Source organism: Phoenix dactylifera, chromosome 9 (genome assembly GCF_051530095.1).
Source record: "Phoenix dactylifera cultivar Ajwa chromosome 9, Ajwa_hap1_PhDact_Kaust_v1.1, whole genome shotgun sequence".
NCBI classification, from domain to species: domain Eukaryota; kingdom Viridiplantae; phylum Streptophyta; class Magnoliopsida; order Arecales; family Arecaceae; genus Phoenix; species Phoenix dactylifera.
The window spans coordinates 29,967,062-29,992,311 of NC_143198.1; the positions used below are offsets into that span (position 1 = coordinate 29,967,062).

General features: G+C 37.8%; 2 protein-coding genes and 1 pseudogene across 4 annotated transcripts; 1 reads left to right on the forward strand and 2 right to left on the reverse strand.

Moving 5' to 3' along the window:
• Positions 1-1,845: 1,845 nt before the first annotated feature.
• Positions 1,846-13,476, reverse strand: LOC103708954 (MACPF domain-containing protein CAD1). Its single transcript, XM_008794077.5, has 7 exons — positions 12,778-13,476; positions 7,552-7,790; positions 6,642-6,837; positions 6,471-6,548; positions 4,848-5,031; positions 4,537-4,700; positions 1,846-2,683 (listed from the first exon to the last, which is right to left on the reverse strand). The coding sequence occupies exons 1-7, from the start codon at positions 13,060-13,062 to the stop codon at positions 2,072-2,074; spliced, it is 1,758 nt and encodes a 585-aa protein (XP_008792299.2). The 5' UTR covers positions 13,063-13,476; the 3' UTR covers positions 1,846-2,071.
• A 669-nt stretch (positions 13,477-14,145) lies between these two features.
• On the reverse strand, positions 14,146-19,805 carry LOC103708955 (transcription elongation factor 1 homolog). 2 transcript variants are annotated; one of them, XM_008794078.4, is made up of 5 exons: positions 19,669-19,805; positions 16,548-16,681; positions 15,620-15,690; positions 14,625-14,646; positions 14,146-14,525 (listed from the first exon to the last, which is right to left on the reverse strand). In XM_008794078.4, exons 2-5 carry the CDS (start codon positions 16,658-16,660, stop codon positions 14,465-14,467), a joined length of 267 nt encoding a protein of 88 aa, XP_008792300.1. In that variant the 5' UTR covers positions 16,661-16,681; positions 19,669-19,805; the 3' UTR covers positions 14,146-14,464. The 2 variants fall into 2 exon arrangements, with proteins under 2 accessions (XP_008792300.1, XP_088561051.1); XM_088704925.2 differs by lacking the exon at positions 19,669-19,805 and having other exon boundaries at positions 16,548-16,703.
• Positions 19,806-20,422: 617 nt separating this feature from the next.
• LOC103708957 (large ribosomal subunit protein uL13c pseudogene) lies at positions 20,423-24,540 on the forward strand (annotated as a pseudogene). The gene is made up of 4 exons (XR_015969203.2): positions 20,423-21,068; positions 22,257-22,568; positions 23,434-23,646; positions 23,809-24,540. The product of XR_015969203.2 is annotated as a large ribosomal subunit protein uL13c pseudogene (transcript).
• The last annotated feature ends 710 nt before the right edge of the window (positions 24,541-25,250 follow it).

Below are 25,250 nucleotides of genomic sequence, written 5' to 3' on the forward strand. Positions count from 1 at the left end.
ACGCAGAACACGACATTAGAAAGGTCAAAAAAAGTTGCGCCCTTCGATTAAGCAGTGAATGCAAAATAGAAATATACAATAATGGGATTGATCCATGAGACAACTTACATGTCATCTAATCAGTGAGGCAGCAGGTAAGCCTCCTTCAAGGCCCTTATTTTGACTGCAACTCAATCCCTGACCATGTTCCATTTATCTTCACTCTGAGCTTCTGAGGCATAATTATACACACTTGTGACTTATATTATGCATATTTATGCCTATTTTATGCACGATTATATGTATTTTTTATATAATTTATTTGTTTTACGTGCACTTAGACCATGTTTTGTATGGAATCCTCATCAAACAAAGAATCGAGAAAGACAAATAGAAGACAGCCAAAGAAGGGTCACAAAGGCAACTTTACCGCAACAATTCTTGAGGGGCCAGTTGGTGTTACGTGCATGAAGAAAGTAACGCCACATCAGTTTTGCCATAGCCCATAGATTTGTGCATCCACCATATATTTTCCTTTACCATAATATGGAATGAATGCTCTTTTGCCGCAGCAAATGCCAGAGCTAGATTAGGCCCAAGCTCGTCACTGTAATCATCCATTTTTAGCCTTAACATTCTTGACCATTGTAATTTGAAGGAAGTTATTCCGACGTATGGCTTGCACCACTCAGTGTCAAGTTGACCATTTGCTGGCCCAAAAATGTCCAGAGAAGAGAGCCAGTCTACAGTGAAATAGGTCATTAAACCATCTCTGCGCGTCTGAGAGAAGTAGTGGGACCTTACCAGAGATTGAAACCAGTCTTTGTTCACTGTTTCACCTCTCCCTCTCTATCCTTAATTTGTAACATCTATCTTCTCTGATTTCCTTGGGTTCTGGTCAAGATTCATTTAATGGAATGACTTAGTGCAAGTGGGGTGCAAGAAGGTCAAAACCAAGGATATTGTCGAAGAGTTCTGGGTGAGCTCTACGTTCGACAACCCTGGCCATAGGAGAACATTTGGCTTTTCCACGTCGACAGGATTGGAATACAAGGATCATGTCTAAGGTCCTAGGTGAGTGTCACTCTATTTGTTTGGATCCGAGTCGAGTATTGTCAGCAGAAGTGGTTTATAAAGCTAAAAACATATAAAAGTTGACGAGGCATAACATTTTTTTTTTTGTTTCAATCATCAAAGTATGAACCAGACATATGTACAACAAAAGTCTGTGAAGATCCCTATATATTCAGCAGATTAAAAATATAGGTGTATGGAGATCATATGAAACATTTAAGCAAAAGAGAAGTTTGTTGTATAAAGGTAGCGGACGGGCACTTAAATGTATGTTCATGTCCCCATAAAGAAAAATGGTTCCTTTCTTTAGAAAAACTGTTCCTGACAACTAAGAATTGAGCCCTATTGAGACCTGAGTTTAAATTATTTTGGGATCGGTTGTAGGCTTATTAGGGCCTGGTTTTATAGATGGTTAGGCTAGGGAGCAAGCATGCCCAAGTGTAAAATTTGGCATGAGCAGACCAGGCTCAGGTCATTTACATCACTATTTGACTCAAGAAACAAGGATTGTTCAATCCTAGGATGATACCAATTTGTTTGTACAAGCAGTTTGACTTGTATCTTAAAGACATTGGATTTAGGGGGTGAAGAAAAACATACACTTGCACAGAATTACAAGTTGCCAATATAATATAGACTTTTTGATACATTCAGGTACATAGAAAGCTAACAGTTGCACAATTTCCTGCCAAAATCTTGATGGCTTGTAACTACTGGAATTGTCAAATCCCAGCTTGTATCATGATGTTAAAAAAATTTGTTCATTTAAGTCTGCATGAATAGGCCGCTGCCTTACAACTTTAAGCCTCAAAATATATTATTCAAAGATAACAGTATACATCAACTGAAAACTTTTAATCTATAACAGAAACAAAAAAATAAACAAAACCCAGAGGAGATGCCCTCTGATAAATAACATCAACATCCAGATCTACAGCAAGAACAAAAGAACGATAGCTAGTTCGGAAAGAATGAGTCATAGCATGGTGAACATGGAAACAAACAAACAACACCAGATTCAGTAGTTTAACAAGGAATACTTTACACGTGCAACAATCCTCCCCTTCTCGATCCCCAACTTTGCTCCCGTAACCAGCCAGTGGCCCGGCGTATCTTCTGGCCCCTTTGACATCTCTGTCATGTCAACTATCTTTGCAAGTTTACTGATCTGACCAGACTTGTCGCTTGAAGATGATGCATCATCTAGACATGGCGCGAGAGTCTTGGATGGACTGTGATCCCACACTGATCTCCTTATGGTACACCCAGGAACTCTGGAGAATAATAGTTTGAGGTGTAGGACACTCTTGGCCCCAAAATCCCACACCCCCAACTGAGCCCCTGTCACAATGCAGACACCAGAAAGGTCCCCAATGTTTGTTTCAGTGTTCTCTATTGGTGCAGTGCTGACATGGGCAAAGTTCTTCCACTTGATTGGTTCGAACCAGCGGCTGTCCTGTTCTTCAGGGCCTTGCCATTTTGGTGGCCCAATTGCCACATGAGAGTCCCAGTGGGGTAGGAGAATCTTTGGAAGGGAAGCAAGGTGCTGTAAATGGATGGCTAGTCGGTTCTGCTTGCTTCCTTCTAGACACAGCCTGAGGCCAGTGACTGGTTTCCGACCAACAGATATCTGCATCCAATTTCCAAATTAAGTTAGCTTCTAGGCATGTAATTCCAACTTAAACGGGCTTGATAAGATCCCCAAAATAAGCAAGATGTTGGGAGTAAAAAAATCCCTAAGAGACCATCAACCTCATGCAGAGAACATTATAAACTGTCAAGATCCTCAAATCAAGCTTTCCATGATTTCCAATCCACTGGTACACCCCATGCCAAGCATAGCATAGTTGAATTTGGGGAGTCCTGTACAATTGGATATTTATATTTTCCTATCTGAACAGTGACTGGGACAAATTTTGCACATCAAATTCTTAAGCAGATTGCAGTATTACCAAGAAGCTGGTCCTGTTTGAGACAGCAGCTCAGCAGTCTCCTTCAAGAAAAATATAACCGCGAGCTGAGATGTCAGCCCTCCATCAGTAAATAGTCTGATCCACAAGCCACATTATACAGGACCGTGTCTCTTCCACTCCAAATTTAGTACACCCACCTGACATGGCTTGGGGACACTGACTGACAGGCCAATAGGACCTGAGCATATCTGCTCATAAAGATGTAGCTTGTTTGAAAGAGAGAGTTGAGTTGCTCCCTCCAGGTTATTCTTACAGATGTCAACAGTATCCTTCTAAATAATTATACCCTCAAGATTCATGAAGTTGATCCCAAATAGTTAGGAGGTGATCCAGAAACCTATAGGGGTTTTTTGCAAAAGGGGTCTCCTTTGCAAGTGACCATGGAATCTGGAGAACCTAACAGATACTGGAAAAGATTTGTTAAAGAAATACAGGTGAAGGAAGCAAGACATTAGAAAAGCAATTAATGTTACCTCAAATTCCTCTTTAGAGAGGTTGCCATATCAAGAAAAGAATGTTTTATGGTTGTAGATTCATGGTTATTAAAGGCAAAAATGTTTTCCTTCTAGCTTGGTTATTTGACTGGTTGGTAAACATTGAAAGACCAATTTCCAAAATTGTGAATAGCAGCGACATTTGAAAAAACAATTATTGCTAGTGAAAATGTTGTGAGGACTTCCTCAAAGAAAGAAAATGTTGGTGAGGAAGTGATGAAAAACTGAATTCAGAAGGGAACCATTAGATCAAGACATTGAGTGATGTAGACCTGTTACATCTGTGTCTCTTACCTCTTCAGAAATAAGTGGATTTGGACATTCTATGGTTTGGGAAAAATTTCAGTTGAGAGCCTCCTTTAATTGAATCTCATGAATACAAGTCCATTAAGTACCAAGAGGCCTGCTAATTGATAAGAAAATTCATCTTGGCCCCTTCCGCCTTCTACAAAAATATATAATGAAGCAATTGCGTCACACACCTAGAAGGATGGGTATTTTTGGAACTAGCTATTCATCATAAATTGGAACTGCCGCGAAGAACATCACAAACTGGGGATGTCGATGTTGGATGTGTAGGGAAATATTTCATTTTAAAGGTCTTGTCCTACAAGCAAATAGGAAGTCTCTTAATTCGTATCATATCTGGTCTAGTGCTAATGATTTGCCAGATGATAAAAAAGCATAAATTTATAAGAATGAGTTATTTGTTGTGTGTTATATATCGTGAATTTGAGTTCCTTCTTATTCATTGCGAAAGAAGTTGATATTTGGTACACATATCTACTATAAATCTTTTCTTTGGAGAAAAAGCTACTTTGTGAAAATAGTTGTTTTTCATAAGCTGAATTATGAATATATGTAAGCATAGATTCAGAAGGATGATGAAGGACAATCCTAAGCTACAAGAAGACTGTTGTTGGAATTAGCTACAGTAATGGTAACTATCTGCAAATGATACAGATGAATCATGCAGAACCTATATTAAGAAATTCTGCAGTAAGAATACTTTGTACCTGCTCTGAGCTGATATAAAGCTTGGGGCCCATCAAGCTAAACTGAAGCGATGGGCATACAGGTTCCTTTCTCTGGTGACCAGGAATACTAGATGGTGCTGGAGCCCAAACTCGCTGTATTTGAAACTCCAGGAAATACTGCAGCTCCTCTATAGGAGGCTTATCTGAAAAAAATGATAACACAAGTATAAATGCATCATGCCACCTAATGCTCCAGCTATTGATGCAAAAATGAACAGGCTTGCTAGATAATCCAGCAATGCATGAAAAAGAACACGTCAATGAGGAACCAGAAATATAAGAATTCTTACACTCCAAATATAGATCAATTGCATGAGACAAATACTGGATTCCAGGCAGTCCATTTAAAAGAGAAACAATGGGTATAAAGGTCATTTTAATAACATCTGGTGCTGAAGGAACAGTGTTCTTCCACTCAGCATGATTTTGAACTAGATCATCGCCACCTCTTCTTCTAAAGATTACTGTAACATCCTGCAGAAGAAGTAAAGCACTTAAGCAAAGCAAAGCAGCAGCAAAAAACACCGAAGAATTTTTTAACATCAATATCATTCTTTGTGAAACAACTTCTCAAATAGCTAGAGAAGATCACCACAACCCTGTTTGGGCAATCACATGAGCAAACAAAGCATATGCCCAAACATGTGCAGTTAGGCCTGTAAACTAGTCAGGTTCGGGTCAGATCGCGGTCAAACCAAACCCAACCTGAAAATTTTAAACAGCCAACCCGATCCAATCCAGCGATCCATTGGTTCAGCAAAAAGGCATCCTAAGCCTGACCGGCCAGGACTAAGATATCTGTAGCACTGCAAACAAGCGAAGCTAAGCTTTAGGTTGCTCAGGCCTCACTTGGCTTGTCATATGATAAGGGTGTTTGAACTCAAACCAAGGTCAAGCAAAGCTTAACCACAAATAATCAAGATTTGTTCGTTTCCTATTTGAACAATCTTGAGCGAGCCCCTTATTGAGCTGAGCTGGAGCTTCTACTGATTTTTGCAATTCTGGACTCTTCAGGCTTAGCTAATCGACAAACTGGGTTAAATGAAGTTTGAGCTTGCATGTTTTCTAATTGAACTAGCTCAAATAAACCTATTATAGAGCTGAGCGCAAGCTGTTCATGTACAGTCTAATTTGTTTACAGCCCTAGATGTGCAAAAGCCAAATGTCACCAACTGGACACACCAAAGATACTAAAAGATTGCTGACAGATGAAATAATTAGCTTGATCACCACTTGATTAGAGATAATGATGAAACCAAGATTATCATGGAAAGGACAAAAGGAAGAATGGCACAAAAGGCAATCATAGAAATTGTTAAGCGAAAAAAAAGGGAATTGGCTGTGGTGCAGCAACAAACTAATTAAGCACATGCAACATAAACAATACTAGTCTATGAAACAGTGATCCAAAAGAAAAAAAAAACTTTCAAAGCTGATGATGAAACTGAAATTCAACTCCATAACAGTAAGCTGGAAATCTTGTTATGAGACAAGGCTCAAGGATAATTGGGCACAGAAGTAGTATGAAATAATATAAATTAGATAGTATAAATTAAATCAACAAGGTATTTTAAATCAAATAGGAAGACCTAAAAAGTAACCATAAGGGTTAAGGTCTTTTGTATCGCGAAGTGTGTAAGCAAATGAGGCTGCTTAAGATCAAATGAATCAGCTACACTCGTGTGTAACATGTAAAATGAGAAATATATAACTATCACAAATGAAAATACCCAAAAAACACTTTCAACCAATATATAGCTGAAGATAATTAGATGAATTCTTAAATTTCTGAATCATCTATAGATGAATAAAAGTAATCATAAGTCTTTACACAATTCCATTGCGATAGCTAATATGACAAAGTAACATGGAGGGGATAAATTGGAATATTAGAAATATATATATATAGTTACCTCCTTTCCGCTTAGATGTGGAACACTTGATAGATATGACTGCATGTCGCGGTTGTTAAGAAGAGATGGATCTGCAATCTGTGCATTTGAGTGGATATTAACATTGTATGACACAAATTTCTCATGTAATACGTTATGACTTATGCATCTGAAGTAACAAAAGACACTGACCTGGTCCTTGTAATTAAAGAGAGCAGCACTTGACTGGTTTTCCAAGTTTAAAAATCTTTGGTCTCCAATGTCTTTCACATACTTTTCAATGTCAGATGCTGACAATTGAGATGAATGGTGCTGCTTAATATATATTTCATCTTTACCTCCAATAGTCACAGATGTAACAATGTGGGTACCAAAATTCTCGATAAAGCTGAAAAAAGAATAGGGAAGAGTAACTTGATGACTGAGAAGAGAGAGAGAGAGAGAGACATAGACAGAGAACTAATTAAGAAAGAACTCAACTGATAGATTTAATGTCTTCTCTTAAGATATAAGCAGAGATTTTCCATGACTACAAGGCTGTGACCAGTAGCATGGAACACTAAGGGTTCGTTTGGTTCGCGGGAAGTATTTTCCCTCCTAAGAATATGATTCCTGGAAATCAGATTCCTAGGAAGAGGATACCTAGAAAAGTACTTTTGGTATGTTTGGTTGACCATGGGAAAGTGACAAATTTCCAAAATGCTTATGTTTGGTTGACCATCCACTTTCCTAGGAAAGTTATGTATAATTTCTATTATGCCCTTAATAAAAATTAGGTTTTTAATGCCTCTTTAATGCTTCTTTAATGCTGAAGGGTCTTTTTGGGAAAAAATAAAAAAGGAGTGATTCCCATCTCATGGAAAAGTAACTTTCCCATGTTTCTCATGGGAAAGACTTTCCATCTCTCTCCTTTGAAAACTCCAACCAAACAAGAGGCATCTCATTACTTTCCCGTTGATCACACTTTCCCCCCTTCTTTTCCTGCAAACCAAACGAGCCCTAAAAGATCTAGAAATATTCCCAATATGGAGATTCTATTTCCAAGACTAAAATATGGTCATAATAGCTAAACACAAGTGCGACAAGTTTATTACCTACTAACCTAGCCAAAGATGATGGATCCCACCTCCGTGGAACAGCAAGCCTGACATCTTCTCGCAACACCAATTCGGCATTCATAAGTATAACTTTATATAGAGGTATAAAATAACCATCCATTGCAAGGGCTTTTGTTGCTGCAGCATCAATTTTCCCAGAGCCAGTAAAACTGAACATGGAATTGAAACTGCCAAGAGGTATATTCTCGGATAACCCTGACTTCTTATTAAAATATTCAGCCATCTGAGGACAGATAGAAACCACCGCAATTAGTGTTTGAATATCAAGAAGTATGTCACATGCAAAATAGATACATGAGATGCAGTGATTGATCACACATGATAATTGTATTCAATATAATGCAAAAAATATATTATTAAATAGATAGTGATATCGTATGTTACTATGTTGTGTAAATGTTAAAGGAAACCTGGGTAGTATATGAAACAAATATTAGTTTTTCATTTGACTAAACTGCAAAAAACAACAGGCAAAAGTTAATACTATAAACACACATATTTATGGTGTTTATAGTTAAATGCAAATTAAATAGTAGACAAATGTATCCTTCTCACCTATACAGGTTTCTTTGAAACATAATATACTTTCCAGTTTAATCCAGCACAAGGTCATATTATTCAAGATATGTTCCATTATCTTTGAGGAGTTATACTTAAAGGTCTACAAAGATTAAAATTCTAAAGTGCCTACATTCAATATTTATCAACAAACTCTACTGGAATATCTGCCAAAAAAGGCATTATCAATTGAGTAATCCTCACAGTTCCTATCAAGGGAAGATCCAGAGGGAGCCCTGGTGGAGGCTATGCCCTGCCACCCCAGTAAAATATTTTCCATCTATAACTAGCGCATGGCCCCCCAAATGCATGATAAAGGTGTGAAAGACTGGTTGCAGGAAGATAACTTCTCAATTTCCCACCATAAATTTCCCTCCTATAATTTGTGCATGTGAGAGTACGCTTCTTTATCCTCAAAATTTGTGAAACCAACAAGATCTTCAGTTTTAAACTGATATGAACTTCCTATTTGGTAAACTGGGTGAGCATGGTATTCTTCTTGTGAAAAACCTTCTTTGATCTGGCTATCCAATGTGCTCCTCAGCATATTTACAGTTAGAAACAGAATGTCCTCAGCCTCTTTACGGTTAGAAACACAAGGTCCTTTCCTTTCCTATGTTAAGAAACACTACAAGTACCTTACATCACACCATTTTTGGGGAGGGAGGGGGGTCGAGAGGTAAGAGTAACAATCCCTCCCCCAAAAGAACATACACAGAAAAGATGTTGCTCAGATCTCAAACTGTTATGTGGGAGCTTGCCAATGTCATACGATAACAAACATCATATGAAAATCTTCATTAACTCTAATAGCATTGAGACAAGGCCATCCTTCGCTTCAAACTTCGATGCATGGCCAGCCGTAGTGCCCTCTACTGCTCAGTATGGGGCATAACATGCTATATACCGGGTGGGAATCAACACAAAACTCAAGTTTGGATCGGTACAGACCCAAACCTCCCCATACTGAGGTGTATCACTCCGTACCTAGACATGCAAAAGTATGTACCATACCAAAACATACCGAGATAAAAAATTAAAAAAAAATGATTCAAGAGCTATTTTGGTACAGAGTGCATACCGTACCGTGCCAATCGTACTGTGTTGAAATGTTAAGGTATTGGTATGGTACTTAGTATTGAGATTGCGGACCTAGCTTCGATGGTTTATCAAAAAGTGTGACCCATACGATGAGTTCCCCCCTTGTGTTGCTGTTTTAAAATAATAGTAAATTAATATTAATATTAATTGAAGGACGGACTGGTTAATTAGGATTGGTCGAGTAGAGTTCAGAAGAAAGTTATCTGAAATGATAATAGAACAGGTGGTTATTGGCTGAATATTTTGAGGTAATGGTTTAACTACCTATTATCATCGTTCTTGATAAGGTTCTAAAAGACTCTTTATTTGTTCATATGCTATCAATTGATTATGTATAACCTTTTCCTATATTCAATCTTGATTGGACATATTTAAGTTCAAACTTATTTCTTACATCCTATAAAAAATTCATATCATAATATATGGAGTCCTTGTTTTGCTTTGGTCTTCCTATAACTCTTGTACAAATATACATAATACGATTAATCTATATACATTTAAATTAATAGGTTACATTGCATGATTTATATCATTAATCATGATGTAGTATATTTTGGACATACAGTCATACAACTTGGATTCAGTATGGATCTCAAATATAACTAAATGTGATACTTAGAACTAACTTTAACTTGGAATCTAAAATGAACCCAAATCTCAATCAGTCAATCCATTTGTTTATAAGTAAAAGATTTAAGGAAAGAATGTCCAGCGCAACTTTGATAATTTTAAGGCACCTTTTTGTCTATATTATATTCTTTGTTTCAAGTTATAATGCATGTTGTTGGCCCCCCAGAGGAAAAACCCGGGAACTACCCTTGGTTCCTATTTCTCTGGATGTCTAGCATGAGCTCTCTATTATGCTAAAATTTGGTTCAGCTCCTCGGTATCTTTTTAAAAAAACTTGAAGTGCCGATTAGGTAGTAAATTGTTATGCTAAAGTCTGGTTCAATAGGTGTCTAGTTAGAATCTCAATTTTATGTTGGCTAAAAAATATTGTTGATCTTGAATAAATCAAAACATCCAATTTGAGTCATTCTGCAAATCACAATTCTTCTAAACTTTGATTTTCAAATTAATTTGGTATTTTGGAACCGCTGACACATTCTAATGGTTTAAGAATATCAGCTTAATCTTGAGGCATTTATATCTTCCAGCACTACAAAGATACAAATTGACAAAAAATTGACAAAAGCTATGATCAACAACATGAACTATAACATTTTGCTCAAACAGACCAGATCAACCCACAAAATTTGACCAACCAATGGAAATAGATCAAGTGTCAATCAAATGTCACTAGTGCTAGTGGTTTTGGTTCGGTTTGGCTCAGGTTTGTAGCCATTGGAATAGGAATCTGATGCAAATCATTTGACTTGTTCCCACTTCTGCCCTGTACAACTTTAAAAAAGGCCCTTCAGCCTGAAGATATAAGGAATCCAAATTGGATCAAGCAACTAATAAAAACTTAAGGATATTAAAGATATTTAATGATAATTGAAAAAAACATGATATAAAAGCATAAGCAGTTATAGATTCATAATCACTTTGATTTTCATGCGATGGTTTATTTATATATGTCGGATACAATAATCCTCCATATTTCTCCAAATTATCTAGCAAATATTTCAAATAATTACTAGAGGTAAACAACCAGTATCTTTAAGATAAAGTGCTAGGTTGTAATATTGAACTCCTGTAGTCATTAAGAGGAGTACTTCAGAAAGTTTCTTGCAATTTTTTCGAAACAAAAGGACGGAGTTTGCAGTGCCTTACTCTAAAGTTCAACTCATCCAATCCAGGATCGTCTAGAACTAGTTATATAAAGGTGCGCTAGGGTCCACATCCACAGTACAGCACTGAATAACTCAAATTATTATCCAGCCCATCAATGCAAGGCAGGGAAGCACCCTGGAATGGTTCAATGTACCTACTTAAAATTAAGATAATTAGATCCCATAGCAGCTTGTGCTGCACACTGCGTATATCTAACTATCATACATCTCAAATTGGTTCGGATCCATGATACCTACTATTCTTGACCAAAATCTGGCCTACTAAGTAGGAAACACATCAAAACTAAAGTAGGTCAAGCCTCAAGTGAACTTGTTATGATTATCCAAGTACTCTCTTTTATGTTTTTCTCCTTCTTCATGATCATTTCTGAAACATGCCTCTTATGTTAATGCGGCCATATAATCACCCCCACTTGAACCACCATCTTTACAACTGCATACCAAAACAACAATATTTATCAAGCACCTAATAAACTCTCATCCAACTGATGAAGCAGAAATTGTAACGATTAACGCAGAAACTAGTCATTCCAACAATGCCATGAGTGGTGATAAAAATGTTATAAAATTTAACTTCTGAAGAGCAACAGATCATTCTACAAGGTGACAAATCCTATTGCTCGAATCGTATAAAAATTACCCTTCCAAAAGAGATTGTCATAGTCTGAACCATTAGTTCAATCAAACAATGTATCATCAATATTTATCAATGGCCACTGGAGACTTTGATTATCATTCAGTACTATGTTTTGAACCTGTGATACAATCTCTTCAGCAAAAGCTTAATTGCTGTTCACTAACATTTCCTTGATGTGATGAGCCAGACATTCTAAAACATGTTTTTAACTTCTGCCATGTATTGTAACAAGCACGCTTTCTAGGCATTGGTCAAGCACCAATCTGGAACTTTAGAACTTCTAAAGACAGGTCTATCCTTTGCCCAGGACGACACAGTCCATTGAAGGCAATCAGGATGTCTGTAGTGCTATAAATCCATGCACTATAATTTTGGTGGTCTATAGCACAAAGCAAACTGCAACTCCGCATTCATCTTGCAACCTCTCTTCAGAAGCTCAACCTTCCATGATGACCTGGATTTCTGCAGGGAAATTATCCTGACACCCTGTAAAGGTTAAGGCTTTTAAAGCACAATGTCATCTTTACAGCCAGACGGATATAATTTTGACCATCTTCTAGTTGTGATGTCAAACTTATATTTCTTCAAAAGAATTCTCATACTTGTCGTTATATTCATAACAGTGCCACCGCTAAACATATGCTCCTTCCAATTCTAAGACATCACCCGCATGTCGAGCATTCTTCATTCACCCTATATGGAGACCAAACTCACGGAAGGATCACAATTACAGGACATGCCGTAATTTACAATAATAAAGCCAAAGCAATAACAACTAAAATCTATGTCTGTGGGGTGATGGCAGAAGGGAAGGAAGGAAATAACAGCTTGACAACTGTGCCTCCATAAACAAGAAGGCTCAGATATCCCAAGATTACCATGATAATTTAAAGAAAATAAAGGAGAAAAGGATTAAAATTTGAGACTAGCTCGGTCTGATAAAAAACAAAATACCGCCGAAAGTCAATTGAAAAATGACCAGAAGCAACCAAGCAAAGCAACCAAAACCCATCAGCATCCCTCCACGACAGAACGCACACCCGATCTCATAACTTCGAGTCCAGACAAACCCAGATCGGCAAAAAAAGAAACCGAGAAATCGAATTAATTTGACTTACTTGCTGAAAGCTAAACGCCGGCGTGGTCTCCCGCAGGCTCTGCTCTCTAAAGATATCAATATCCAAGGAGACATCGGGGAGGACGACGCCGCTGTCATCGGAGATCACGAAGTCCCTGGTGCGCCCCTCGTCGACCAGTACGAGCCGGGAGCCGGGGGCGCCCTTGCAGTAGAGGAGGCGGGTGTCGGATGTAACATCGAAGCCCCGGCCTAGGGCCTGGACGGCGTTGGAGAGCGTGGCGATCAGAGCGTTGGAGCTCGCCGGCGGCGGCCGCGGCCTCTCCATGGGAGCAGAAGGAGTGATGGGGACAGGAAGGGCTTGTTCTCATCTCATCTCATCTCTCCGGCGGGAGCGGGAATCTCCGCATCTCTCGTTATTAATACTCTTAATAATATCGTTGGAATCGAAGAGCGGAGGGCAGGGGAAGGAAGGGGTTGTGTTTTGTTCTCGCCTTCTTCTTTCGATTCGACGGGGCTTGCAAGGGAGACAAGACACAGAAGGGGATGGAGAGATCTCCGGTGGGGGGCTTTTTGACCAACGCGATTGATTGTAATAAAAAAGACGCGTTTTCTAAAGGGCGATTAGGAGTTGACCGGTCTATCGATCAAACGGAGCTCGTGATACTTTAGCTTTCTTCATATCGCGTCTCTGTAGCCGTCCATCTGCCGTCTGCTGGCACGCAAACTCAATGTTAACATCATTACTTCCGTCAAAAGGGAAAACTAATATATCATAAAAAAGTGTATACTCCCGGAGGAGTCGAGGTCAAATTGGATCAACAATTTCAACCGGTTTAACCTAAATTGTGAATTCCTCCTCCTCCCCCAGCTTTCTGACGTTGATCTCCACCACGGGGGCTTCTTGTTTTGGGAAATTACGAGAACCTGCCCCATCAGCCGCTGATCCTGACCGCCATTTAGAATATGATAGATTGAGAAAGAACTACTTTGCCGTCCCTGAATAAACCACAAAATCCGGTCTCTCTCAAGGCTAGAAACAATTGAATTGGAGGAACCAAAACGGCAGGGAAGCTTTTGTGCAATGATATAGTTAAATTTGATATTATTAAAGACCAGTTGATGGAAAATACGATTACTATATGTGGTGGTAGCAATTAATGTTTTGCGCTTGCCTGTTGGGATTTTCTTCTCAGTTAGGGTGCTAACAATTTTGGTGGAATTTCTTCCCCTCGTTTAAGAATACGAAAAAATTATTTGTTTTGCACTTAATTGTTGTTATAGGATGTTTCTATATTCGCTGCGAAGAAGAACGACAAAAACTAGTTCCTGCTTCACCACAAACACTGCTAACACCCAAACTTCAGCTCGGAGGCCAATTATCTCCATGCTCTGAGATTTTTCGGTTAAGAAGAGTCCATTCCAGAAATTGGCTGGTCACAAGTGATTTGGGAGAATCACTTAAATGTAAACACAGCATCATTAGTACCTTTTCATGCTGTATTCTCTCACACGAATAAGCCAAGGACTTGGAGAGTATCCATCCAATCCAGCATGCTCTGCAACTCTTTACAACATAAGCATATATATATATATATATATAACTGATAGCTCTATTCAGTTTCAAATACAGATGTCGGATATACCATTACGGTCTATCATTAGGTATAATGGTTACATTCATATCTTTCTGCAGAACGCTCATACGGACCCACCCATAAACTAGATGCTTAGGTAGCATCATCTTCAAGGTTGTTCACCCGTTCACATTCATCTATCCATTCACTGTATCTGAAACACATGAACTGGTATCAGAACTTGTGCTGGCATATTTTTAAATAGGACCGAATAAGAATCTGCATACAATATGCGCACAATAATCCTACTTACATGTCTATAGGCTCCGTCAGCGCTGCAAAGGAAAAAAAAAGAGGTCAGTCAACATATTCCTGAGAATCAATTGAGACTTGTACTAGAAAAATTGACAAAATTAAGGTTAGATGTGAACCATGTGAATCTCATAATCTATGATATCAATGTTTTCTGTCCCATTATATAATTTTTTTAGTCACCTCCAATAACTAAGATTATTGATGGAGCCAGATCCATTCAAGCCTCAGCTAGATCTGGAGTCCAGACTGTGGGTAGGGCATAGAAGGCCAGACCTACGGATCAGAGGCCAACATCAACATCGGAATGGACCTGGACTAGTACCAGTTAAGAGCATCTCCTTTCCTGCTCGAACTGCACCCAGGTCATCTTACATATTTTAGAGAATATGGACAATTTTTATAGAAAGTAAGATGATCCACCAAAAATCATGACTTTTAGATGATATCAGTCCATTGGTAGATCAACCTGCCCCTAATATGCCTTGGACCTCGATCTGAACCACCCCATAAACCTATAGTCAAGCTGGACAAAGGATTCCCCAGCTAGAGTCCAATTCAAAACTCATATGGAATTTGGCCGAACGCTTAGACTCTTTTTTTTTTTTTTTTGAGGGGCTGGTGGGGGGCTGATATTTTAGAAGACGGTCTCCGTATAGGATATTTAGAGCCTAAAATGGACAAAGACAAACTACAAACTATTCACATCTAATAGCTGAGAACGCATGAGCCCTACCACATACGAGAGCCCAGATAAGGCTAGTATTAGAGCTTACAATTGAAAATGCACTAAATTTTCATGTTTAACAAAAAAGAAGATACAGGATCTAATGAAAATTATAAGCCAGTTATTCACAACAACTAAAAGCATATATAGCTTCTGCTGATACTTAGAAATAGTAGCACCATGAAATTGATTGTCGGTGCAAACTCAAAAGCCTGAACCTCATTAACCTCTGTTTATAACAAGCTCCCAGCCACTAGTTATGAACATACCAGTGATAGTGGTGCTGAAATTTTCTTGGCAAATCCTGCACGTGGCTTCACCAATCAAATTCTTCATGTCACTGAAAAATAAAATGGTTTCTAGGTGTGATTGCAATTAAAATATAAATGAGATCTATAAGCAACTGACAACACGTCATAAAAATATACCATGTAAAGAACTAATAACAATCATGTGTCCTGACTATTTTGAGATACTATATGAAAACTAAAAGGTACTGCAAGAAAAGAAATCAATAAAGAAGGTGAAAGAGTGATACTATTGTAGATTGTAGGAGAATTCCTGTGCTTCTTCAACTGTTGGATGCTTGGATATGTCTATACATGAGAGCCAATAAACAATTCTGCTTCTTGAATATGGCTCTAACACCTAGTCAATCATACTTGCTAGGGAAAAGCTTACAGCTATAACAAAAGGAGGGAAAAATTAGTACACCTAACGACGGATGGCAATGGGTCGGGTAGGCCATTACCCGTACCCATCCCATATTTGCCTTGAGGTGGGGCAGAGTGGGGCAGGGTGGGTAGAGTTGGATGGGGTGGGCTGGACTGATTGGGTTGAGTAAAGCTACAAAAATTTTTGTTTTTGCATACAAATTATTATTATTATTTTGCCTCCAGGAAGGAAATTGTGAAGAGTTATATATATCCGGATCGGGGTTTTTTTCTTCTTTTTTTTTTTGGGGGGGGGGGGGGTACGTTTTACGTTTTCGGGTAAAACCCGCCCCATTAGAGTTGGATCGGGTCGGGTATCTGATAGGCCAGAGTAAATTGCCACCCCTACACCTAACTAGACTTGGTGACTATCAGATATGTCTTACAGATTAATGACAGTAGATTAATTAGTAAACAAGGATGATATTCCAAATATTCAAGTGTACTCTAGCCCATCACATGGATCAAAGATGATTACACATACATGCGACACTCAACACTGCTTCCATGGTTGCAGAAAGGGCAACAAAATACAGTATCAAGCTTATCCATTCGCTTCTTTGGAGGTGGCTTCGCCCTTGACTTCCTCTTCCCCATGATTCAGCTTCAATCTTTCAACTGAATCAGTTTTAAAGCTCAATTAGTAATTAATCAGTAAGTAATCAGTAATTCCCCATGAATCTGTAATTAAAGCTCAACTAGTTAATTCCAGAAAGTATAATGATTAGCAATGACAAATAGGCTAAATTCTTATTATGCATTTAAGCAAGATTTCAAAAATTAATAAATAAATAAAAGGAAAGAAAGAAGATACCAAAAATTTAAAGAATCAATGAGATACACTTCCATAAATATTATTGAATATAAAGAAGCTAATTACAATCTAACTACCTTGACAGGTTATTTTTAAAATTTAATGAAGTATGAGTACAGGATGAACAAGTCCCAGAAAAATTTTCGTTCTTTGTGATTGGGTCAGAATTGAAGCTTGTGTAAGAATAACATGAGCAAACTGGAGTTACCAGTCTGACATCCATCCAACCAGGACCACGACTTTCATTCGTTCAACCAAGCATTAACTTGGAAATTAGCTGAAAGCTGCTAATATCATCAAATTTGAAGAGGGGGAAAAGAACTAGAAAAACTACAAAGCATTGAAATCATCTGGTCCATATAGTAGGTCATTGTTTGAAATAAGAATTCTCTAAAACCATGTGAGTTATCTACATAAGGACCATTCAACTATCCCACAGGTACAGGGCTTCTTTATTACATCAAAGAATGTGTTCACTTCATTTGCATCAATGGTAAAAAATGTAATTTCTTTAATGTGAATGGTTAATTCTTAGACCAAGTAATTGCCATGTTAAAAAATATTTCATTTGATAATGAGCCACACAAGGATGAGAAGGTTTTTTTGTGTTTGTAGCCTTAATCTGACCAGGGAAAATTTGTATAATAAGACATGCAAACAATAACAGTATATACATATAACTACAAGACAGAGTAGCTGGTGTAGGTATGCAGGGAAGCCCGGCATCTCATAAATAAAGACTCAGCAGTATATGTACTAATTAGTTGTAGAAAATCATTATTTATTACCTTTTTTCCCTGCTAATATAGCAATAATTATTATGACAACTTATATAGTGGCATAGGAATCAAATAGCATAATGACCGTATCAGAAACAGGAGATTGTTACAATTTTGAAGAAGTTTATAAATATTTTAATGAAATGATTTGATAAGAACAAAATCAGGCATGTTTAGTTTATAATCATGTCATGCTTGATTTATTTTGAATCTAAGTATGGAACAAAACATAAAGGAAACGGACACTTCGGAATCCTAAATTGGTAGTATGGCCAACCAGTTTTTCCCCCCTTTTCTTAGAAGACTGGTAGTATCCTTAATTGGATTCCTCAGTCGCCGAGTAGCAAAAAATTAATGGCACTCTCAAGTGAATTTTGGCCACTTTGTGCTGCTAAGGAATTTAGTTGAAAATTACATGTCTACATGGTAAAGAAGAACATATAATAAATTCATATTTTACTTGAATAGACAGATGTCAAGTCATTTTTTTATGGTTTTTTAATGGAGCTATGTTTAGAATAATAACAACCTTGCAGCAGCTTGATTAAGAAATTGTAGATAGATTTTTTTCCCTCTTGTTATAATTCAAATATTGGACCATAAATGGGTCCAATTCCTTTCCCATGGACAGCTCAACTCAACAATGCAAACTTACAATGTTTTTTCTTTTTTACTTTTTGCACTCAAACTTAAGATCTAAGCATCCCGAGAAAAGCCATACCAAGTTTTATCTGCTGTTTGCTAAGGTCTGAAACTTAGTCTCCAGCATCTTCTACCTAGGATAACACTCCCGCTTCGGAATCTTCCAGCACCTCAAACCTGCTCGCGCTTCCTAAGTACTTCCTTACTAGAAGTTTTTCTAAAACATCCACCTCTCTGCACCTGCACCCACATTTGCTCCAACACTAACTCCCGATTCCGGCAACTAAGGTCTCAAAATCCATGATATGGATTCCCAGATGAAAACATTTGACAGGCAATATCAATTGTATCAGGATTTTTCATTGAATGATCGAAGGAATGTTAGCTCAGCTAAAAAAATATAGGGGAAAAGCATCAGAGAGCTACGAGATAAGAATGAAGCTAAATGTTTCCAAAAAAAAAAAAAAAAATCATATTTGCAGAAGATGGATCAAAAAATCCCAATCCTATTGCCCAGTCATCGCAAAATGTTTCACAGGAAGGGATCACTGGGAAATATCAAGACAGGTGCAATCTCTTTACCAAGATCTGACAACAAGATGATCTAAGATATTATTCTACATAACCACATGCCCTATCTCAGTTCGTTAGGATGTCAACATATCAACGAACAATCATTGCAATTTGGTTTAGTAATTGGCAGATTGGTTTCTGTAGTTTCAGTAAGCCACTTGACAACCAGAAATTTCAACAAAGCTGCAATTACCAATCCAACTCTAGAAACCAAGGTGGATGTTTAGAAGATCAGCTAATATGGAATAAGGAGGCAACATTAAAATGAATTCCTTGCATTACATAGTACACAATAAGCTCTCCTCCTCGTACTGTTCCCCAAAACATCGGTATTTCTCTTTTCAAGAAACTTTTTGCATTTCCCTTGCGAGCGAAGCTCGAATTGTAGAAAAAAAAAAATATCACCAAATATTTTTATTTAAGAAAATCAGAAACCAGTGAAGAATGACACGATTGTATCCAAACCTACCAAGACAGAAATATGAATTCAGTGGCACCAATTCAAAGTGTGGACAACTCAAGCTAGAAAAGGATTAACTAATGAATCTGGAAAGAATCTTAAAAGCGTTCTTTGCAAACCCTAGATTTAGATTATAGTGCAGAATTATCAACAGAAATTACGAGAAAAAACTCAAGACTCAGAAAATCTTTTAATTTTTTTAAAAAGAAATCCCTAGGTTAGCCGATGGTCAAGAATCCATCCTGCTCAAAGAAACCCTAGAAAGGAGACATAAGATGGGAAAGAATACGATGAAAGAACACCGGAAAAGAGAGGAGGAAAGAACTCGAAGCCTTACCCTAGAGATATCAGCCGGTGACAACGACGACAGGGGAAAGCGGTTCACGCACCGGCGGCGAAGCAAGAGCCCCACCGTCGCCCTCCAGGTGATATATATAGGGGAGGGGATCGCAAGATTCCACCGGTCCCGGGTTCGATTAAACGTGACCAGATCGGGGGTCTAGACCGTCCTCCATCTGGCCCGGACCACTTCCGGTCCAACTAGTCTTTTGTTTTTAGCACGCTACGGCAGTGCGTGATTGGAAATTGGTAGATTTTTTTATATATATATTCCTCTTTTTTTTCTTTTTAATGAGTTTTCTTTTTTTCTTTTTTTTATAAGCAACATGCGTGCACATACATAGCATACAGCCATACACACACATTACCATATGCATATTTGCATATATAAAAATTCGTATGAGTATGTGTTTAGTCTAAGATCTATTATTCATTAAGTTGATCTTGAATACTTTTATGGAATCAAAAAATCCAAATTATTTTTTTTTACTCGTATCAGAACGCGAATCTAGCCTATAATCTACGTAGTCTAAAGGACACCGCAACACATTCATTAGAACAGAGAAAGTATGTGAGGATAACTATGTACATATGCATGCATGCAGGACTTTTATTCAAATTCTCTAAACTAAACTGAAAGTTGTTCCGGATATTGAGTGATTGATATGTTTTTGATGGCTATACAAAATTAAGCATATTATATATAGAGGGAAGAGAAAAATATTAAACAACTTGGGTGCATTTAGTGGATGATCTGGTTGTCTTGTTAACTATCGAATGGGTTTCTTGGATCGAAATATTACATTGGAGAATTTGTCAAACGTGTGACGAGATACAAACTTGACCCAAAAAAACTTGACCCAGGTCACCCGGCCAGTACCCTCCAAAACATCCTATGCCGGGTCCAAGTTGAAGAGTCTTGGGTCGGGCTGTTGGACGACGACGACGAGCGGGAGCGGCTTCCAGGTGAAACCAAGATTAGCAGATAATCTCACCAAGAATCCGAAACCCATGGCGGTCAGCAGGGCTGTCCACTCTCTCCTTCTCTTGCTGTCCGTTAGATCGCCGAAAACAAATTAAAAGAAGAGGGAGATCTAGCCAAACCGCGGCATGGCATTCTCATCCGCCAGCCGGAGAAAGAGAAAATGGCGGCGGCGATTCCGACGTCCGCTTTCCTCTCGGCCGTCCGATCTCAGGGCAGTCCCCCGCTTTCCTCTCCCACGGCCTACGCCCTCCCCAAAACCCCCTTTCTTGGTCCCTCTAACGTTGTCCTCGCCGTCGCCAAACCCTCGAGTCGAATCGCTTGCCTCTCTCCAGGTCCTCTGTCAAGAGAACAAGGTAGCAATCGTCCCCAGGGAGCAGCGGTGGATGTACGACGAGTCCGAGATAAATGGCCCTGTAATCACATCCTTCTTAGCTCTTTGCCTTCTTCCGTGGTTATTGTCTTCTCGAAGATTTTCGTAATATAGGAGTGGCGATGATTGAGCGCACGGTCTCTGACATGGTATGGACATGTGACACACAGATTGAGGAAGCTACCATTAGGAGAGGTTCGTGTGTATATATAGAATGGCTTATATTAATAGGGGAAGTCCTTAGATAACATGGATGAAAGCCATGAGAAAGTCTATAGAAATGCTTGTAACGACATTGGAGGTTACCCCTAAACATATTTTAACCTTTTAATTGCAAGAGTTTGATTTCCTAATTTTCTAAGTTATTTTCTGATTCTTTTTGTTCTGGAAATGTTTAACTTTTATTAATGTTCAGATTCTCTGAGATCTTTTCTTTTATTATTATGTAATTCAATTTTTGGTCATTTTAAGTGGTTACTTTGTGCAATATCATGTGATGCTTGTATTTCCCTGATGTGTCATGTAATGGTGAATTACCTGTATATTATGTTATATCCTGGTTCTAATGTGCAGAACTCTAGGTTTTCTATGGAGTCGTTACTTTGGTTTGACATCTTTTTGGTTATCACTGGTTAATTTTTCTCTGCTCTATTGTCTCCCCATTTCCTCAAAGTCAACACCTATCTTGACGTTTTATCCTTTTCTTTTGGTCTGTAGCAAGTTTTCTGTGAATCAAAATTGTGAAAGTAAAACCCACACCTTTGGAGTGGGCATCTCTTCCATCAATCTTTAGGGTTGTCTTACTAAAATATGTCTAACTGCTTTTGTGTGAATTGAAAACAATTATTGCTCTTTGTGGCTGATCTCTGGCGGAGTACCCTAGACTTCTGAGGCCCAAGTGCCTAGAGCTTTTAAGGACATATTGTTTTTTGATCGTGTTGGATGCATTCACACCAGTGTAAAATGCCTGTCTAAGAAAAAAAAAATAAAACAATTATTGTAGAAGCCAAACCTTATTTGTTGTAGGCAACTTTTCTTTTCCTTATCTTTATGTTATAGCCTTATTTTGTATGTTTGTTTTTTAAGCATGAGGAATTCTGAAGGTATGTCTTCTACCTATGGAAATCATGAAAGCTCTTTCTGTTTAAAATCCCCATCTTTGTGGTAAAACTTGTTCCTCAAGTTTTTGGTTACTTCGCATCTGACACAACATGTATGCACCGATATTCAGGACATTTGGAACAAAACATGGCATCCTAAGGCTGCCGATTACATAACCACAGAAAAGACATGGTATGTAGTTGATGCAACAGACAAAATTCTTGGCAGACTGGCATCAACTACTGCAATACATATCAGAGGGAAGAATCTTGCAACCTATACTCCTAGTGTGGACATGGGGGCCTATGTGATTGTGGTATGTATTATGCATCAACTAGTATTTAGTCTGGGTTCTCTTTGCCTGCTGACTGTCATGTACCCAGATTATCTCGTGAAAACTCAACCTGCAAGACATATTTTTTTTGATTTGACAGTTTGTAATTAATCATAAGAAACTGCTATTTCTTGTGAAACTACATTGTGAAAGGATTTCATTGAAATTTTCAGAAGCTGGACAATACCTCACTACTGGATTCTACATTCGGTGCTCACTTAAAATAGGACTGCTGATATGTCAGAAGTTCAATGTTGTACCAAAAAGCTTTTCCTGCTATGAAGATAAAAAGACAGTGGAGGTTTTTGGGAATCTGATTCATGATATTGCATTAAATGCAGATTCGATTCCTAAATATTGCTTTTCCATCTGTTGGCATAAAGTGTATTGGTTCCTTTTTATGGTTAATTGACTAGAGTTAATTTCCTGAATAATTAGAAAGTCATTATAAATTGTTTGTGTCATGCACCATGTTATGTGAAATGTGTATTTGTCTGCATAACATTGTTTTGTTCTCCAAGGAAAACTGATGGCATCATGGCAGTGTTAGAATGACATACATTGTACTTGATAGCTAGCAAGGATCTAATAGGATACTTGTTTACTTCCAAAAATTATTTTTGATGCTCTTTTATTATATCTTGTGGGAGGCCAATCATGTGTATTGTCTGCAACATTAGAGCATCTCTACACTAATTTCCAGGCAGACAGCTTCCTGTTAAATGAATCATTGGTCCAATCAACTTTTCAAATTTCCAATATTCATTGCATTTTGAAGGCATTTCTTTTTAAGATGCGCAACTTATGGTTACGCCATTTTGAAGGCACTTTCTCATCAACTTATTATCTATTCAAATGACACTAGTGTCTTTTTTTCTTAATCAGTAAGATTGTGAGAAAGTTCAACTTGACAAGAAGTTGAACGACAATCTTCTTGGCGCTTTAACCAGAACTTGTCTTCTGCTTTGTGCAGCTGGGAAGAACTCTATTCACACACCTCAAAGTATACAAAGGCCCGGATCACCCACATGAGGCCCAAAAGCCTATCCCTCTTCCTATGAGGGACAAGAGAATACAAGTGACAGAGTAGATTTAATGGTGCTCTCTGGATATGAGCGGTGGATTATTCACGTTATGGACTTTAGGATTTTTTTTCTGAAAAAAAAATCCCAGTCAGAGTTGAGAGGTATACGATCATCATTTTCATTCTGCGAGTCGTAAAAGATTCTCTATCTTGCCTCCTGATAATGTTAATGTGCACTATCAATTTAACTCAATTGCTACTGGTAGTTCGGTTTGAAGGCATTTCTCTTCATAATGCATCATTAAATAAAGTGAAACATTGCAGGTGTTCTCCACTCCAAATATTTGATGTTTCCAATCGTTATCTGGAAAATAGGCATTGGAAAAACAGAAATTATCCTGATCGCCACCAGGTATTTGATGGTTGCTCTTGACCAGAGGTATAAATTTTCTCTGAACCTAAGTTGTTGCCAAGGGACCATCCCGTGCATAGGATGCATATTTTAATTTTGATGTTTGATATATTGATATATTTATGCATGCTTTTAGTTCTAGTGTCAGCTTTTTCTTGACAACTTTGCCAAGTTAAAAAGATGGTAAGCTTAGATTGCAGGCTTTACTGATACAAAAATTGGCACTTCTCAGGCCAACAATGCCCATTGCAGATGGGAAAACACCTATCTCTGTCCCATTTTTGGAGCACAATCTACGAGACTGAGGATTTAAGATCCAAGTCCTTTGAGAAAATCTCCAATGAGACCCAATCAATGAGCATTTTGATTCGATGGACCAAGGGTTGATACCTCAGCGTCTGCCCAAAGTGGGGACGGAGAACAAACTCAGCAGACCTCAGTGTTGAGATGTTGATGGGGAACAACTGCCCCCCCATCACTTAATACGGATGTTCTCATACGAATTACAAGGAGCCTAGTTTAATATAAACGCCTAAATGTAGAGACAATATGACTCTTTTTTGCTTATCTCGGTTCTTTGTTTTGAGAATTGATCAATATAAATGCCTAAATGTAGAGATAACATGTCTCTGTTACTCTACTGAGAAGGTTCTAGACTTGCGACTATTAAGGTGGTGGATTCATTAATACGTACATAATTATGCCATTGAGAAATTATGGGTTGACCGCAAATCTATAATCTAGATTCAAATTTTGAGTTTTAAATTATATTATATTTAGAAAATTATAGAGGTATACTATTATTAGAAACAAATTGCAGAAAATATCTGGTTGCTTCTATTATCTCTCTGTCACTCCCTTGAGAAGGTTCGGAGACAAATTACAAAAAACATCTAGTTAATTGCCACTATCAAGGTGGTTGATTCAGATTCATTAATGCATGCATAATTATATCATTGAGAAGTCGTGGGTTAACTGTGGAAAATATTGGAGACATCTAGAATCTTAATTCAAATTTTGAATTTTAAATTATATTATATTTAAAAAATAATAGAGGCATAACAATATTGGAGACAAATTGCAGAAAATATCTAGTTGCCTCTATTATGCCTCTGTCACTCTCCTGAGAAGTTCGTAGACAAATTGCATAAAAGATCTAGTTGCCACTATCAAGGTGGTTGATTTATTAATGCATGCATAATTATTCTACTGAGGAGTTGTGGGTTAACTGTGGAAAATATTGCAAACAAATCTAGATTCTAGATTCAAATTTTAAATTTTAAATCATATTATATATTAGAAAATGATAGAGGTATAATAATATTGGAGACAAATTGCAGAAAATATCTAGTTG

Excerpts from the sequence above, each read along its gene's own strand:
- LOC103708954 (XM_008794077.5), bottom strand. The coding sequence starts at position 13,062 with ATGGAGAGGCCGCGGCCGCCGCCGGCGAGCTCCAACGCTCTGATCGCC. Across the intron at positions 6,549-6,641 it reads TCTTTAATTACAAGGACCAG|ATTGCAGATCCATCTCTTCT; the intron begins GTCAGTGTCTTT and ends TCAAATGCACAG. Across the intron at positions 5,032-6,470 it reads CACATCTAAGCGGAAAGGAG|GATGTTACAGTAATCTTTAG; the intron begins GTAACTATATAT and ends CTTCTTCTGCAG.
- LOC103708955 (XM_008794078.4), bottom strand. The coding sequence starts at position 16,660 with ATGGGGAAGAGGAAGTCAAGGGCGAAGCCACCTCCAAAGAAGCGAATG. Across the intron at positions 15,691-16,547 it reads AGCAGTGTTGAGTGTCGCAT|TGACATGAAGAATTTGATTG; the intron begins GTATGTGTAATC and ends TTTATTTTTCAG. Across the intron at positions 14,647-15,619 it reads TTTCAGCACCACTATCACTG|CGCTGACGGAGCCTATAGAC; the intron begins GTATGTTCATAA and ends TTTCCTTTGCAG.